The sequence below is a fragment of the Scylla paramamosain genome, chromosome 12 (assembly GCF_035594125.1).
Source record: "Scylla paramamosain isolate STU-SP2022 chromosome 12, ASM3559412v1, whole genome shotgun sequence".
Taxonomy (NCBI): domain Eukaryota; kingdom Metazoa; phylum Arthropoda; class Malacostraca; order Decapoda; family Portunidae; genus Scylla; species Scylla paramamosain.
The window spans coordinates 9853216-9868437 of NC_087162.1; the positions used below are offsets into that span (position 1 = coordinate 9853216).

At 46.1% G+C, this 15222-nt stretch overlaps 1 protein-coding gene across 2 annotated transcripts; it reads right to left on the minus strand.

Annotated features, from left to right (window-relative positions):
* Window positions 1-205: 205 nt before the first annotated feature.
* LOC135105673 (uncharacterized) lies at window positions 206-13077 on the minus strand. 2 transcript variants are annotated; one of them, XM_064014061.1, is made up of 5 exons: window positions 12348-13077; window positions 12152-12247; window positions 11990-12073; window positions 11741-11904; window positions 206-1212 (listed from the first exon to the last, which is right to left on the minus strand). In XM_064014061.1, exons 1-5 carry the CDS (start codon window positions 12529-12531, stop codon window positions 1096-1098), a joined length of 645 nt encoding a protein of 214 aa, XP_063870131.1. In that variant the 5' UTR covers window positions 12532-13077; the 3' UTR covers window positions 206-1095. The 2 variants fall into 2 exon arrangements, with proteins under 2 accessions (XP_063870131.1, XP_063870132.1); XM_064014062.1 differs by lacking the exons at window positions 11741-11904; window positions 11990-12073; window positions 12152-12247; window positions 12348-13077 and adding an exon at window positions 1379-1526.
* Between the last annotated feature and the right edge of the window lie 2145 nt (window positions 13078-15222).

Genomic DNA, 15222 nt, shown 5'->3' on the forward strand with positions numbered 1-15222 from the left:
CATAGATCCATGCTTGGGAAGGGGGGGGTGATTCACGACGGCAAACACCAAGGGGGGGGGGAGGGAGGGGGGAGGGACGGTGACGGCGACACTGACGGAGAGGTGAGGGGGCGTGCGTCCTTATGCTTCGGTGACGATGGAATGACTAATGAATCAATGATGGTGGGCGGAAAATAATTGAGTGAAAAGGGGGTGGAGGGGGGGAGGAGAGGTGATGGGGGGGGGGGACTGGCGGCCAGACGTGGCAGCCGCCCGCCACACACGCGTGATTAGGGGGACTCTGACGGCGCTTGCCATAGAAGTCGCCCTTTCCCTTTCATTCACGGAATCCTGGAGGGTGGGATGACCGAGTGTTGCCATCACGCGTTCCCTCCGACATCTCAATACATCCCCTATGGTCAAGGTCGTCGCGACTGCCGCACGAGATCCCGTTACCTGTCCATCCTTTTTACCTGGAGAAAGCGTCTGTGACGGCCAGGGCGGAGCGGCGGCCTCTTCCACTTTCACCGACCACCAGCGGCATGGCTGACGTAATACTTATGTCGGATGGCGGTCTTATTACTATCATTATTATTATTATTATTATTAATATTATTATTATTATTATTATTATTATTAGAAAGGTTATGCAGAGTCGATGGAACATTTTATTTTTATTAGGACAAATACAGCTCATTGCTTATTAGGGCAAATACATCTCTTTCATTCAAAACATTTGCGAATTGAAGGCGAAGAGATCATCGTCATCGCTGTCAATGACGGGCGTAGTTTTAATAACTCTAGGAACCAGCTTCTTACGAGGGGCGGCTGGAGCAACGGGGAGTTTTGGTGTGCTGTCGTCCTCTGGCGTGTTAGGGGGAATATTTTTTTTTTTTCTGTTTTCCTGCGACTTCTTCTTCACCTCCTGACCCTCTTTGCCGCCTACTGTCGACTCATCTGACCGTTGCGGCTGTGCTTCGGTCGGAGGTGGCATCAGCGACTCCTGAGGTGGCGGAATCGACTGCGATGTCGGCTGCTGCTGTTGCGACTCCTGTCCTGATGGAGCGTCAGGAGGTGGGCTGGCCGGCAGTGGCGACATGTCGTCATCACTAAAGATCAATTTCTTCTTTGCAGGTTCTGACATTTTCTCCACATTGACATCCTCATGGTCAGCACGGCTTCGCTTACCCCCAGCATCGCCCAGATAGATATCAAAGCGGAAAGAGATGCGTTCTGTAACAGACAAAAAAAAAAAAAAAAAAAAAAAAAACGATGAGAACAATGGAAAAGTTTTTATTTCCCCTCCCACTCTCCCTCTTCTTATTCATTGGCAAAGAACGTTAATGTAATTTACAATGGTGAAGATGTCAGATGCCGTGCAAGGTAATGGCGTACTCACCCGCAGTTCTCAAGATGAAATGTTTGTTAGCTTGCTCCATTCTTGGAGATGAGGCTTCGACGTCCGACTGGGTTGAGAGGTGATGGCGAAGTGACGCTTATCCGTCAGCAATTACCCCATATTGACCCCCTTTCCCACCCCCACCCCACCCCCCAATCTACCTTATTACCGCTTTACAGATGTTACGACATCTCGCCCGGCTGCCGGCTGGGCAAAACGTAGGCATGCAATGCGGCATATTACGAAATATTACGTATGCCATACGAGTAATTTTTTTGTCATTATATAGATATTGATGCTTTTTGAAGGTGGCGTGAATAATGCACATTGCACGTTTTAATGTATGCCAACTCAGTAGAAGGCAAAAGAACATGCAATAAATGCCACACACGAGGGAATTCAACCCCTGAAGTCGATAATTTAATGTGCTAATTTTCATATGTGGACAAGTTTGCATAAAATGATGTAAGACAGCGGAATTGTATTTGGGATGCAAGTTATAGCTATCGTAATAGCCTATGGTCTGACTTTGAAAATTAAGATAAACAGTAATCCAGTGGCCCATGGTCTTTGAGTCACTCAATGTATTTAGAATGAAAACGCATGGCTTCACCTGTTTTCTGGCAAGATTTATCAGATCTGTCACATGGCGATGATCGTGACAGCCTAAAAAATAAACTCGATCGCCCAAGATGCCTGCTAGACCGGCCTGTATTTCACGTGCATTCATGACGGCTTATGCGCGGACAATGCAGCGAACGTGACGATAATGATCAATTTCTATGACGCCAGTAGTGTCGGCGAAAAACATTATGACGCGGTTGTGATTACGTCCCTTGGCAAACGACAGATTAATTCTTAGATTTCCTGATTTATCCAGAGGGATGGCATTGTGCACGTCCTCCGTCACAAAGTTAAAGAAACATACTGTCCGACCTTTATTGAATGCATCAAATGTTAGGGAATTACGCGTGTCCAATCCTAGTGACTCAAGGGTCGTGTAAAACAATTTTGACGCGTGATGCGGGAAAGAGCTGCGAACGTTATAAATGGTCGCCCCGTTCACGGTGATATGTACATGTGACAGATCGGCGTGTTGAAAATATAAACCATTCTTATCAATTACGCCTTGTAAGCTGTCCATATCAACTATTGCCATGGTCAAATTTTGAGGTATGATTTGCGCGAAAGGTAATTCGGCAATCAAAGACGTTTGATTGGCGGCTAACACATACGTTTTATTGAGCGTTCTATTAAAAGTGTATTGCATTGGATTTCGAGTCAAGGAGTTATTTAACGATTCTAAGGCGGGCGGATGTGGAGTGACGCGGTCAACCCATAACTTAGCCATCTCGAGCTTAAATTTGAAACTGCTGGCATCTTGGTGTGAATTAAGAATCCATGTTTTGTTAGCCAATTCTAATCGAATTCTCACATCAACAGAGTCAAGCAGATAAGCGTCCAGACTTGATATATCCGAAAACAAAGGCGCAGTCATCGAAATGCCGTGCGTTTTACAATCTTTCATCATTTGTTTCTCGTCTTTATTCCCTCCCGTGAAATAGTCTTCATCAAATTTATTGATTATGCCTTTTGATCCATCATAATCGCGATGGTAGAAGGCGACGCGACCGATAGAGTCAATTTTATCCTGAGGGATTGTTGTAATCATTTTAATGAAGGCGTGATAGTTGAACAAAGAGGATGACTCCACAAGCTGTTCGTTAAAATAACAAGCGCATGACTTAAACATCGTATTATTCAAACCATTACTAAAAACGACGTGATCGCCATCGTCTAGTGGCGCGCCGTCTGCCTTCGTCGCGCTAACTCGCAATTCTAGAGACAGCGTTGATAGATCCAAAAATTGCCCTGGAATACCAGGCAGTCTAAATTCAATGTAAGGATCGTTGATCCCCGCATGATTATTAGCATTTGCATCTAAATTAACGGGTAATACGTCCAACTTTCCCCTCGCAGCGACTGACGATTCGATGGTATGCAAGCGATTCACCCGCGGAAAGTTCTCACTCACGGCCGTCAGATAATTGCTCAGGGGGGTGGAGGTCGCTCCACCCTGCACATTCGGACCGTAATGAGTCATCTTTGCGACTAAGCTAAATATTGAAGATATCTGCTTTATAGCAAGTCTTTCTTTTCAGTTGCCTGGTTGGTGGTTTTCTCTCTTTTTTTTTTTTCCGACTCCAACTTTCCTCTTTTTCATTACTCGTCCGCCTCGAACTATCCTTTCCCCCACACCCTTCACGGCTGCAACACCTCTATTTCTTAATGATTCGCGAAGTCGCTTCCCTTCTAAAACATCTGTTAATAAACCTTTTCCCATTTGGAGCGCTTCGGGTGCTACAGTGCGCATGAGAAAGGGAATTGCTCTTTTAGCAAAGCCACTCAAAACGGAAAATAGACCGCCACCTCTTCTTGAATGGGGTGGAATAATAACCCGGATGTCGTCTAAGCCTCCAACTTTTGGTTTGCGTAAAAAGCAAGTCGTATTCCGCTCGAGTGGGAGGTGTGAACGCTCTCGTCATGATGGTTGTCACGTCATGAATAAGACGTCGAGCATAATCACCGGCTATTTATTTCTGTCTGATATGCTGCTCCCGCCATGATCAAAATAAATAATAACGGTCACCCCAATTAAGGAATACATTTATACTCGATTTGTCAAACACACATCAACTTTATTTTAAAATTTACATGATATAGTTATTCAGACTTCCTCACCAGAATAGTTTCAACTCCAAAAGGTTGAAGTCGCTGCGCCAGCCCTTCCACCATAGGCAGGTAATTATTCTTCCACTCATCCTGGCAGCGACCTCTACATCCCAGTCCTTCCGGGATAATAATTTGCTCTACTTCAGCGTTCGCCATGGCTAGCAGGGCAATCTTTTTCAGGCAATTCTGGAAGTGTTGACGTCGATTCACGCTTGTATCCATCTTGAGTCCTTCCACGTAAGGCAAATCCTTCGACGTCGCGATTGCCTGTCGCGCCTTCTCGTTTCCCTCGACGGCCTCGCCCCAACCATACTGAGTCACGCAGGCCACCAGGTGAAGGAGATTTACGCTTCCTGTGGGAGGCGCGTGGATAATGATACGTCCTGGGTCATCTCTCGTGTCTGCCGTGGCCCGATGAAGCGAGTAGAGTCTCTTTCTAGCTGCATGTGTATTCTCGTATGGGTAAATCGTTTTGAGATCCCGCGCAATCCCACTCGGTTCGGTGGAGACGGCATTTACTGAATAAATGATATAACAGCGGCGGTCGCGGAAGATGCCATCGGTCAGCTTGCCCTCGACCACCTTCATCTTGACGAGTAATTGGAGGGCTGATCCGCACGTTGAACCCTCTGTGAGGGGAGTGAGGGGGAAATGTGACATCGCAGACCTTTATTCGCACGTATTGGTCGATATTACACCTTCTGCGTAGTAGAATTTATTCATTCAAATTGACGCAGGTGTTATTTTTTTTTTCCTTTGTTGGTGGGAAGGGATGGAGGGTGGGGAACGTATTATTTATTAGGGGATGTGGGTTAGGGGGGGGTGAACCTTTTTTTGACCATAACCCTCATCAATTATCCATCCGTGGGCCTGCACCCCTGACGCGCCTAACACGTGCTCTCATGTATTATTGATGTACTTACTCGTTTACAGAGTAAGATGGGGAGCTTTCTCATTTAATATGCTTCCCAGATGTCACCGACCCCGCCACCTATCAGTTTACTTCGTTGAGTCGTATTTCTGATGGCATCCGCGGGGAGTTGCGCCATGCGAAGTAGCAGTGATAATAATGGACGCTTATCGGGTGAAAGTCTTTTCGCGGCCCCCTTTTCGTGACCGAGTACTCGTATGAGATCAAACACGCTTATGCCAGAAAATGGTGGAAGTAAGTTACCGCGCTCATCCCATGAAATCCCAGGTTTACCCTCCAATAATTTCAAGAGAGATAAACCATATTCTCTAAAGGAAGGAGGAACGGCAACTCGAATCAAATCATCCAAGGGTGGATTGACAGGTGCGCGTGGTGGTGGCGTCACGCTGGCGGCGTCGGGGAGGGCGGCGGCCGGTAGCGGAAGTGAAGTTTTTTTTTTTTCTTGACTTGTTTTGACGTGAATCGGTGCTGAGTTGCGCTGTCGGTCGGTTTAAACTTACACCTCTCGGCAACTGAGACGGGAACTAAACAATATTCTTTCATCTCTGTAGTAAACTTGTTATTGCCGACACGGCTATCGGGAGTAACGCGGCCAATATGTTACCACCTCGTTTGGAGATTAGAATCGCTTTCTTCTTGTACACGGGCGTCTTCTTCAAGGCTACAGTGCGAATATCACTCTTGAATTTTTTCAGGCGGTTAATGATGGTATCGTCGTCCGTCAGGCGTCTCTTCAAAAAGTTGGCGAATATTTCCGAGATGCAATTGACTTCGCGCTTATTCAAACTTTGCAAGACCTGCTTCCGCAATTTAGGGGTGACGTGCGAGAGGAGAAAAACCAAATCCTTGTACTTCAATATCAATGGTTTTTCCTCATCCATATCTTATACTAAGTCGTCCGCATCTATCCAGCTGTCAAATTTATCTGGGTACCCACGCCAGTGGACGAAGTACTTTCTCTTACCTCGCTCGACCTTCGATCGTAATATATCGACCTGGTAATGTGAGGGAAGAGAGGACTTGATTAATTCTTCCCTGTAGAAAGCGCCGGTCACGTCCTCCCCCGCCAAATCCCTTATGAAATAAATAGGGATTTTATGTGAGTAATCCACACGACTTATCTTAAAAAGCTCCTCGGTATTGTTGACGGTATAACCCTTATTGAATTTAAATTGCGTTCGGGAAGCACGTTGCAAGCGTACAATGTCTCCCACGTCTAATTTATGACTGACAACTTTCTTTCCCCTTGGCCGATTTAAATACATTCGTTTAAATTGCTTCCTGACTTGTGACAGCTCGCGGAGGTGGTGAACCTGAGCCGGCGTTTGGTTGCCGCCCAAACCGCGGTGTGGGGTGTGATTGTACGTATTTATTAGGGTGGGCAAGACGTTAATATACGTCAGTGTGTTGTTCTGCGTGAGATATTTATATATTTTTGTCTTTATGGTTCGGATGACCCTTTCTGCCAAACTCGCCTTTGTTTCACGCGAGTAATTGGAATACAAGGTAATACCTTTCAAAGTTAGATATTTTTTCACTGCTTGATTATAAAATTCGGATCCCTGATCGGTAAAAAGACGCGACACGCCTGTAAAACTCCCCGACTCTAGAACTTTTTTCAGCGCTTGCAGGCTACTGTGTCCGGATTTACTTGTCAGCGTTGCCACTTTCAAGTATCTGCTGAAAACGTCCAGGCAAAACATGATGTATCGGACGCCGCCATTGTGTCTGTGCAGCCTCGCAAAATCAGCCAAATCGCAAGTTAAAATGACGGACGGTTTAGAAGCGAGAATTTTTCGTCGCGGAAAACGTTTCAGTGTCGGCTTGTGAAGCGTATAAGTGCGGTTGCCCTGCAGAAATGCCCTCACATCGCGGAGTGTTAGATTCTTATCCCTTTTCTTCCCCTCTCTGTAGAGTGCTTGCACACCTCCTAAAGCCGCAGGATTCGTCATATCCCGGTAAAGTTCGTCCAAAACGGCGTTCATAGCAGATAGACTTTCTCACAGGGTAGCTCATCCACAATATTCGTGCGCAGTTGAATTTCTTCGGGTGCGTTCGGGGATAAATCACACAACAAATAACCGTGATCTCGTCTAAGCACGACATTTTTATAAATTTCCACAAAGTGTTTGGCACGCTCCCTTCCATAAAGTTGCCTGCCCAGACATTCAATTTGATATATATCTCTGTTTTTCATAAGAATGTAATGTGAGGCATTTAAAGTTATCGTTCTAGCATACTTTCCGGGGAAAAAGACATTCTGTGCTATCATTATAACTGACAAATTTTTATGTCTCCCTTTGGTGAAAGCCTCTGCTATCGTTTGAGAATTGCCAGCCGTGAGGAAATTGTCATCTAATATCAGGAGTGTGTGCGTTTGCGGGTCGGCGTATGGACTGTTATCATCCATCACGGGATCAATAATTTTCTCATGCACTTCGACCTTATCTTGAAAAGGGGAATTCTACTGCAGCGAATGCGATGAGACGCCACAAATGATAATTCTGTTAAATCCATGCTGATATTTCTCTATAATTTTATTGCAGAGGTGTGTTTTGCCGGAATTTGTATAACCTGCAATAATTATGCGTGCAGGATATCTGAAGAGATTCAGCATCTCTTCGCTAAATGTCTTGTCCATGTTAAGTTCAGAGGGTTACTAAAAGACGCTACGATATGTTTACAGTATTTATTACTTAACCTTTATTTACATGGTCATGTAGGTAACAGCATAACTAACCTCCTAGCTGCATCCTCATCCCTGCCTTCTAATTATGACGTGGATCTCCCCCGACCCACACCTCTTCCTCAACCTCCCCCCCCCCTCCCCCCTCTCCTTAACCTAAGTACAAATGTTCTTACATTACCTCCTCCTCCTCATCCTCCTTATCCCACGTGGACAGTACAAATGTCCTTACAGTACATGAACAATCTCCTCATTCCTCTCCTTAACTCCATACTCAAAACAAATGTTCTTACATTACATGAATGGCAGCTGCTGGCGGCCGCGGTCTCTCTCCACCCCTTAATTATGACGTGAATAATGTCATGGAAGGCCACTCCCGATCACGACACAACCCATCCTCCACCTCCCCCTCTTCCTTAGCCTACGTGGTCAGAGCAAATGTTTTTTTACATTACATGAAGGGCGTCTGCTAGCAGCTGCGTCCTCTCTTTCTCTACCCCTTAATCATGATGTGAATAATGCCGCGGAAAGTCTCTCCCGATCACGCCACAGACCACTCATTACCCCATCCTCCCCCTCTTCCTCCCCCTCTTCCTCCTCCTCCTCCTCCTCCTCCTCCTCCTCCTCTTCCTCATCCACATCCACCTCCCCCACATCCACCGCCACCTCCTCTTCCATCTCATTCTCCACATCTCTTTCCCGCGGATCATTGTCGGGGTGATAATACGCCCTTGAGGTATAGCCATCGACGTGAAAGCGCTTGTCGTCAAAATGTGACAACGTTCGCTTTCGCATACGAGTGGTACAAATTTGTCCTTTCACATTCCTGATATTATAGCAATCCACCATCCCACATGCGACATTATTAAGTGTTTCCCTATACTGCTGATGCAATATATTTTGCTGAAGGTGAGTTGGAATGCCTTTACCTCGAGATACTTGCTTGTCATCTTCCAACAGCAGCGAATACATCTTTGGCTTTAATATAATCGCCTCTTTGATGAGCGTGGATCCGGTTTCAGATTTCAACAAGCCTAGTTGACCCTTCCGCTCCCCATTAAAACACGGGTGATCTGAAGCAAAGTTACTGGTGTCGAGAAAATTTGCCATGGGTCCATGTTTCAGTTCATCATTTAAGTTTGTAGGTATGTGCAGACTGAAAATGAAACTGTCAGTATCTTCATAAGCTAATTTAGCTCTCTCCCCATAATTAGCTTTGATGACACGATACCAAAAGTTGTACATGTACTTCTTTGCCACTTCTAAAATATGGTATCCCAAGTAATTTGGCTGCCTGATTTTAATCGTGTTCTTACTGTTGACCCATATGACTCGGTCCTCGCCTAATTGGTGGACCCTTTTAAAGGATGGATTTCTTGCATACTTCAGGAAAGACTTTCTTTTTGTCACTAATTTCTGCTGGAGGCCATACTTCACTTCAGATAACATGGATCTACCATAAACTGCGTTTGACATCAGTTTGCAAATGCGATTTTTAATGGCGCACGTCTCATTTTTACGCTGAGCGACGTTCCTTTCTATGAAAGGTTTCAGGTATGGAGCCTGTCTGAACCTATATATAGCATGAACACATTGTATTTCCAGTCCAAGTGAGAGTAAAAGTTGCAGCAATTCCAGACTGATGAGATGATCTTTCAGTCCCTTATGACTGGCCACGAGTTTACGATTTTTCCTCCCCAGCTTACGACCCTCAGCTTCTAACAGTCTTTTACTGTACGGTGAGATGTCATCTTCTGTAACAGTCATGTGTGCGAGGCACAGAGGGAACTCGTCCGTGATCCGAGCTACGTCGGGGGAAACGTCACAGCTGTCTAAATGCAGCCAGTAACCGACGTCGCCATCTGTCGCATGATTCTGGATGCCAACTTCAAAAAAATCATCCATCTCTGACTGAGAAAGCTTTTTGATGTCACCCATAGGCAGGGGGGAACACATAACGCTTGCATATAATGAATTATAGTCCAGATAGAACACATAGGTGCCGGGTCCACCGTCGGGCTCGTGGTTTGACTGCAGGTGTGGCCTGACGCAAGTTACAAAGCCTCCTCGTACATTTCTTTTGATCAGGTGATACATGTTAGGGTCGTAAGGTGGATCAAGTTGAACGCCTGTCGACTTTAAAAAAGCGTCATAAGCATAAGAAGACAGTGACACGTAATGTGACACGTCCAGCCCATAAAATTCATGCAGGTATGATCTATATTTGAGATATGTGTCGGCTAATAATCCCACATCAATCTCACAATACAGTCTTATGTAATCGCCTAAAGTGCGGCAGGATGTCATACTCCACACGCTTTGAGCGTGTTCATATTCTCCAGGTGGCAGAGCCTTCCCCTTGAGCGTGTCATAAAATGCCTCACGAGGTGGCAATTGTCGATCTTCTAAGCGGCCAAGGTCGGTGATGTACTCATAACAAAGAAACTGTTTTTGAGTGCAAATTACACGCCTTACATCCTCGGGGACCGAGGCCAGCATTCATAATGGAAAGCGTGTCCTGAAACTGCAATTCCTTAATCCTTACTTTCAATAAATGCGATTCTGACTTGGCAAGGATGTCCACGTGCGACTCTGGCAAGTGAAGGTCTTTTATGATTAAGGAGACGTCAAAGCTCATATTATGTGCCAGAGTGATGAGATATTTCCTCATGTCACGACACTGGAGGTTGCATCGCGCGCACAAAGCCCCCTTGTAATTATTTTGTGGTAATGAGTGGTCGTGATGTTTATGAGGTGGGGTTTTCACATTAAAGGGTTGATGGCAGAGCTCGCAGTGACGCTGACGTTTGAAGTGGGCTTCATCCTCCGCAGACATGCTAATTGGATAGCTAACTACACTTTCCTTGATGATTCCCCAAGCATTGGATAGGCTATCAATGAAATTATTCACGGGATCTTCACCGAAATAACTTCTCTTTTCCACGACATCTCCATGCCTATTGATGATGAGATACGAGTATCCAATTGGGTCATGTTCAGCTATCACACTCCTATTCTCCTTAGGTTTTATCATAGTTTCAAAATCAAAAAATGCTAAGTATGCAGGCTGATAGGTGTAGGCAAAATTTTTAAATTTTACTTTTTCACCGTCACCTGGAAAGAGAAGAGTTTGAGTGAAGTCGCAGTGACACTCGTGATCGCTCAAACTGACAGACTTGGGAACTGAGCTGAAACATACTTTGCAAAACTGATGACCCTCTGGGGTGGGACTGCTTCTCGTCAATTTCCGGTGCAGCTTCTCCACGTCTTTAATGAGCGTCATATGTTTTCCACCTAGTAAAAGGAGTGAGACTACAGTTTTATACTTCCGCGAGCCTTTTCTTGATAATGTTAAATAGTATATCTCACCGCTTTTTGTCAGTGTATAAACGTCCAGAGACAGACAATTTAACCTCTCTAACTGACTCAAGTTCTCCCAAGTCACTGGATTGCCTACTTTTCCGCGCGTGACGTATTTCTCTCCGCCATGCCGTCTCCGTAATATTTTTGGAATTCTTTTCCAAGGTACACCTCGAGCATGAAGTCTGAAAGCCGCCAAACACTGAATAACACAGGATGAATGTCGGCCATCAGGATTGAAAATTTCATTCCCTCCTCGCACGCCTCTAGGATAAGCAACATAATCTCCTATGCCACTACATGCGACATGCAAGCAATAGTTGATGAAAAAATTCTGTACTCTTGAAATGATAAAACCAGATCCTTCAGTCTCGCTGGTAAGGCTTTCCAGCCGACTGTTCAGCTGATGGATCCATAAATCAACAAGGTCAGGCACATCTTGATAGGTGATCAGTCGTGCTCTAAAAGCAATATGAATGACTCGATGTTCATCCTCGCCTAAGGTAGAGAATTTCACTAGTAACAGAGAAATGTGTGAAAATATTTTCAGGGTGGGGGGGAATGGCGAGCCGTGTGACGTGAAATATGATCTAATTTCCCGTATAAAGAACTCCCTGTATTCGGTAAGTAGACCGAGTGGATCTCTGCTTACATGATCAGGTATGTCATATTGATGTCTGGTGAAGCTCCTCATAAAATTTTCCCTCGAGTCAATTAACCGCGGCTCTTCCGGCATCCCGCGCTCGTCAAGGTCTGCATCCGCCGACTCTCCTGCCATGCTGCGCTCATCGTGGTCCGCCTCCGCTTGTGGCGTGTCTGGGAAGAAAAAATAGAAGTAGCAGCGACAGTTTATTATTATTATTATTATTATTATTATTATTATTATTGAATTGATATTTACCTTGTGTAGGTAGTGAAGGACTTGAAGTCTCGGAAGAATTGAATACGTTCCCCGATAATCCACTCGGTCCCGGCCGTGGCGAGTCTTAAAAAAAAAGAATATTAGTAGTGGCGGTGGCACCGTATTTATTGCTTTATTATTTGTAGTATTTTTTTTTCTCACCTCTTCCCCCGCCTCCGCGTGGGATGTCGCCTTGTGACGTCCGCCGACGTGGGCCTTCTACGCCGGCGTTCTGCTCAACCTCAATCGAGTGTGAGCCTGTACAGGAAGATGTGCTCAGAGCTCAAACTTGTAAAGATTGACAGTCATTTCATCTTTATTATTATACATTCCCGCCAAAATAAGTAATAATGCTTACCAGAAGAAGCAGGATTGCCAACTTCGCAGGTGTGTTCTGGCGGTGGATGTGGAAACAGAAGTCCACACCGCTCGCATAAATCACACTGGTCTTCCACACATGAGGGGCAGGATGGATTAGTGCGCCATCTCCCACACACTTCACATAAAATCCGCGCCTCTGCTGTTCCACAGTGAACACCCATTTTCTTTTCTTTTTTTTTCTATAACATTGTCAACACTTTGTCCCGGCCGCCATGCCGCGCGGGGAAACACTGAAGCTTCCCGCGCAGATGGTCGCGAGGCGCGTGCCTTGACTCGGAAGTAGGCAACACCTGCCTGTTTCATTATCCTCCACTCCACCCATTATCCCACCTTGATCGATTCTCTTCAAAATTTTACGTCCGAGACGCAAAGTTAACGTGGTCTTATATGTAACACGCAAGTAACACTGTTTTCCCCATCTTCAAACTGAATAGGTTTGCCTCTTTGATTAGCAATTTTGATGGCCACACTCTCTATAGTTGATGCAGAAAGTGGTTTATACGTAATTGAATTCGCACCTTTACTGGTGCTGTCGCCGGGGAGTGGTATGACGTCTAATATATTAACTAGTTGGTTGCCAAATCGCGAGGGGGAAATGATGTCGGTATAAACGTACATATAATCCGTCCCTGCATCAGCTCGCGGTACGTATTGAGCGAATAATTTTATGGGTGATGAGGAGGAAGCTTCGCTGGCGTCGGAAGATGAAATGCTGTCGCCAGATCTTTGAAAGTAGACGGTGTAGCGAAAATTTGGATTGAAATCCAGAATGTGAGCTATATGCGATGCAAATTTTATACTTATATCACTGTAAATACGATCGTCATTAGGAGGGACAATCGCGTTATTCACAACGACCCGCTCCAAGTCGCGGTCATAATAAATGATATCCGAGTAAGGGAAATAGATCTTAAAGGAGTCATTCAAGATTGCTTGAAGTTCTCTCACTATCTGTCCATTAATTGCCTTAGTTATGGCCGGTATGTTCTTATCGGTAAAATTGGAGATGATATTCCTTTCCGGTAGATAGGTATACATATTATATTCATACATATCAAAGTCTGACTGCTTAACCCGACCATAGAACGATATACTGGAATTTGGATCCCCTTCCGCAATGCAGTAGAAATATTTAGGGAATAAAATATTACACAGGCCGACTTCATAATCCCTGCCGGTGTCTAAATGAATGGGTAAGATTCTGTTTTCAAATTCTGTTGTTGTGTTGTTGGGAAATGACCTACCACCTGCAAGAGAAGATAGGTATACGTATATATCGTCACTATCTCTCAATGACATGTTTTTTAAACCCTGTCAACTAACAGACTGACTTTAAACTTTACCTTTTCATGACATATATACGTCGGCAGACTGGAGATTATGGCGGTACGGCGTGGATAGTCGCGACGACCTTGACCATAGGGGAATGTACTGAGATATCGGAGGGAGCACGTGTCGGCTATAATAATAATAATAATAGTAATAATAATAATAATAATAATAATAATAATAATAATAATAATAATAATAATGATAGTAATAAGACCGCCATCCGACATAAGTATTACGTCAGCCATGCCGCTGGTGGTCGGTGAAAGTGGAAGAGGCCGCCGCTCCGCCCTGGCCGTCACAGACGCTTTCTCCAGGTAAAAAGGATGGACAGGTAACGGGATCTCGTGCGGCAGTCGCGACGACCTTGACCATAGGGGATGTATTGAGATGTCGGAGGGAACGCGTGATGGCAACACTCAGTCATCCCACCCTCCAGGATTCCGTGAATGAAAGGGAAAGGGCGACTTCTATGGCAAGCGCCGTCAGAGTCCCCCTAATCACGCGTGTGTGGCGGGCGGCTGCCACGTCTGGCCGCCAGTCCCCCCCCCCCCATCACCTCTCCTCCCCCCCTCCACCCCCTTTTCACTCAATTATTTTCCGCCCACCATCATTGATTCATTAGTCATTCCATCGTCGCCGAAGCATAAGGACGCACGCCCCCTCACCTCTCCGTCAGTGTCGCCGTCACCGTCCCTCCCCCCATCCCTCCCCCCCCCTTGGTGTTTGCCGTCGTGAATCACCCCCCCCCTTCCCAAGCATGGATCTATGGAAAATTGCTATCAGGATCACCATCGCAATATGGCTTGCCGTCAGAGTCGCCCCTGGGTGGGTGGGTTGGTGGTGGGGGGGACGTGAAAGGGCGACCTACACGGCATTGCCGTCACAGTCCCCTAGCCACGCGTGTGTGTGGCGACTTCCACGTCTGGCCGCCAGTCCACACCCTCCCCCCTCCTTTCACTCAATTATTTTCCACCCACCATCATTGATTCATTTAGTCATTCCATCGTCGCCGAAGGATAAGGACGCACGCCCCCCACCTCTCCGTCAGTGTCGCCGTCACCGTCCCTCCCCCCTCCCTCCCCCCCCACCCCTTGGTGTTGCCGTCGTGAATCGCCATCCTCCCTTTCCCAAGCCTGGGTCTCCATCCTGACATGGACTGCCACTGAAGTCTACGGAAAATTGCTGTCAGGTTTCCCCATTGCAACTTGATCAGCCCCACACTCACAATATGGCATGCCATCAGAGTCGCTCCTGGGGTGGGGGTGGGATCCCCCTCCCCCCCCTCCCCCCCCTCCCTCCCTCTCCCATCCCCCAACACTCTATTTACAGTCAGGGTCTCCATCCTGAAATGGATTGCCACTCCGGGTAATTGCCATGGGGGTCGAGCCCCCCTAAAAAGGCTTGCCACTGAGGTCCCCATGCAATGGGGACCTCAGTGGCAAGCCTTTTTAGGGGGGCGACCCCCATGGCAATTTCCCAACTACTCATAAATAACATCAATTTACCTTTGCCTTTAAAGT

Coding starts and splice junctions, on each gene's coding strand:
- LOC135105673 (XM_064014061.1), bottom strand. CDS start 12,531: ATGGGTGTTCACTGTGGAACAGCAGAGGCGCGGATTTTATGTGAAGTG. Junction 12,248..12,347: donor TGGCAATCCTGCTTCTTCTG/GTAAGCATTATT, acceptor CTTCCTGTACAG/GCTCACACTCGATTGAGGTT. Junction 1,213..11,740: donor AATATGACATACCTGATCAT/GTAAGCAGAGAT, acceptor TGTCTGTTACAG/AACGCATCTCTTTCCGCTTT.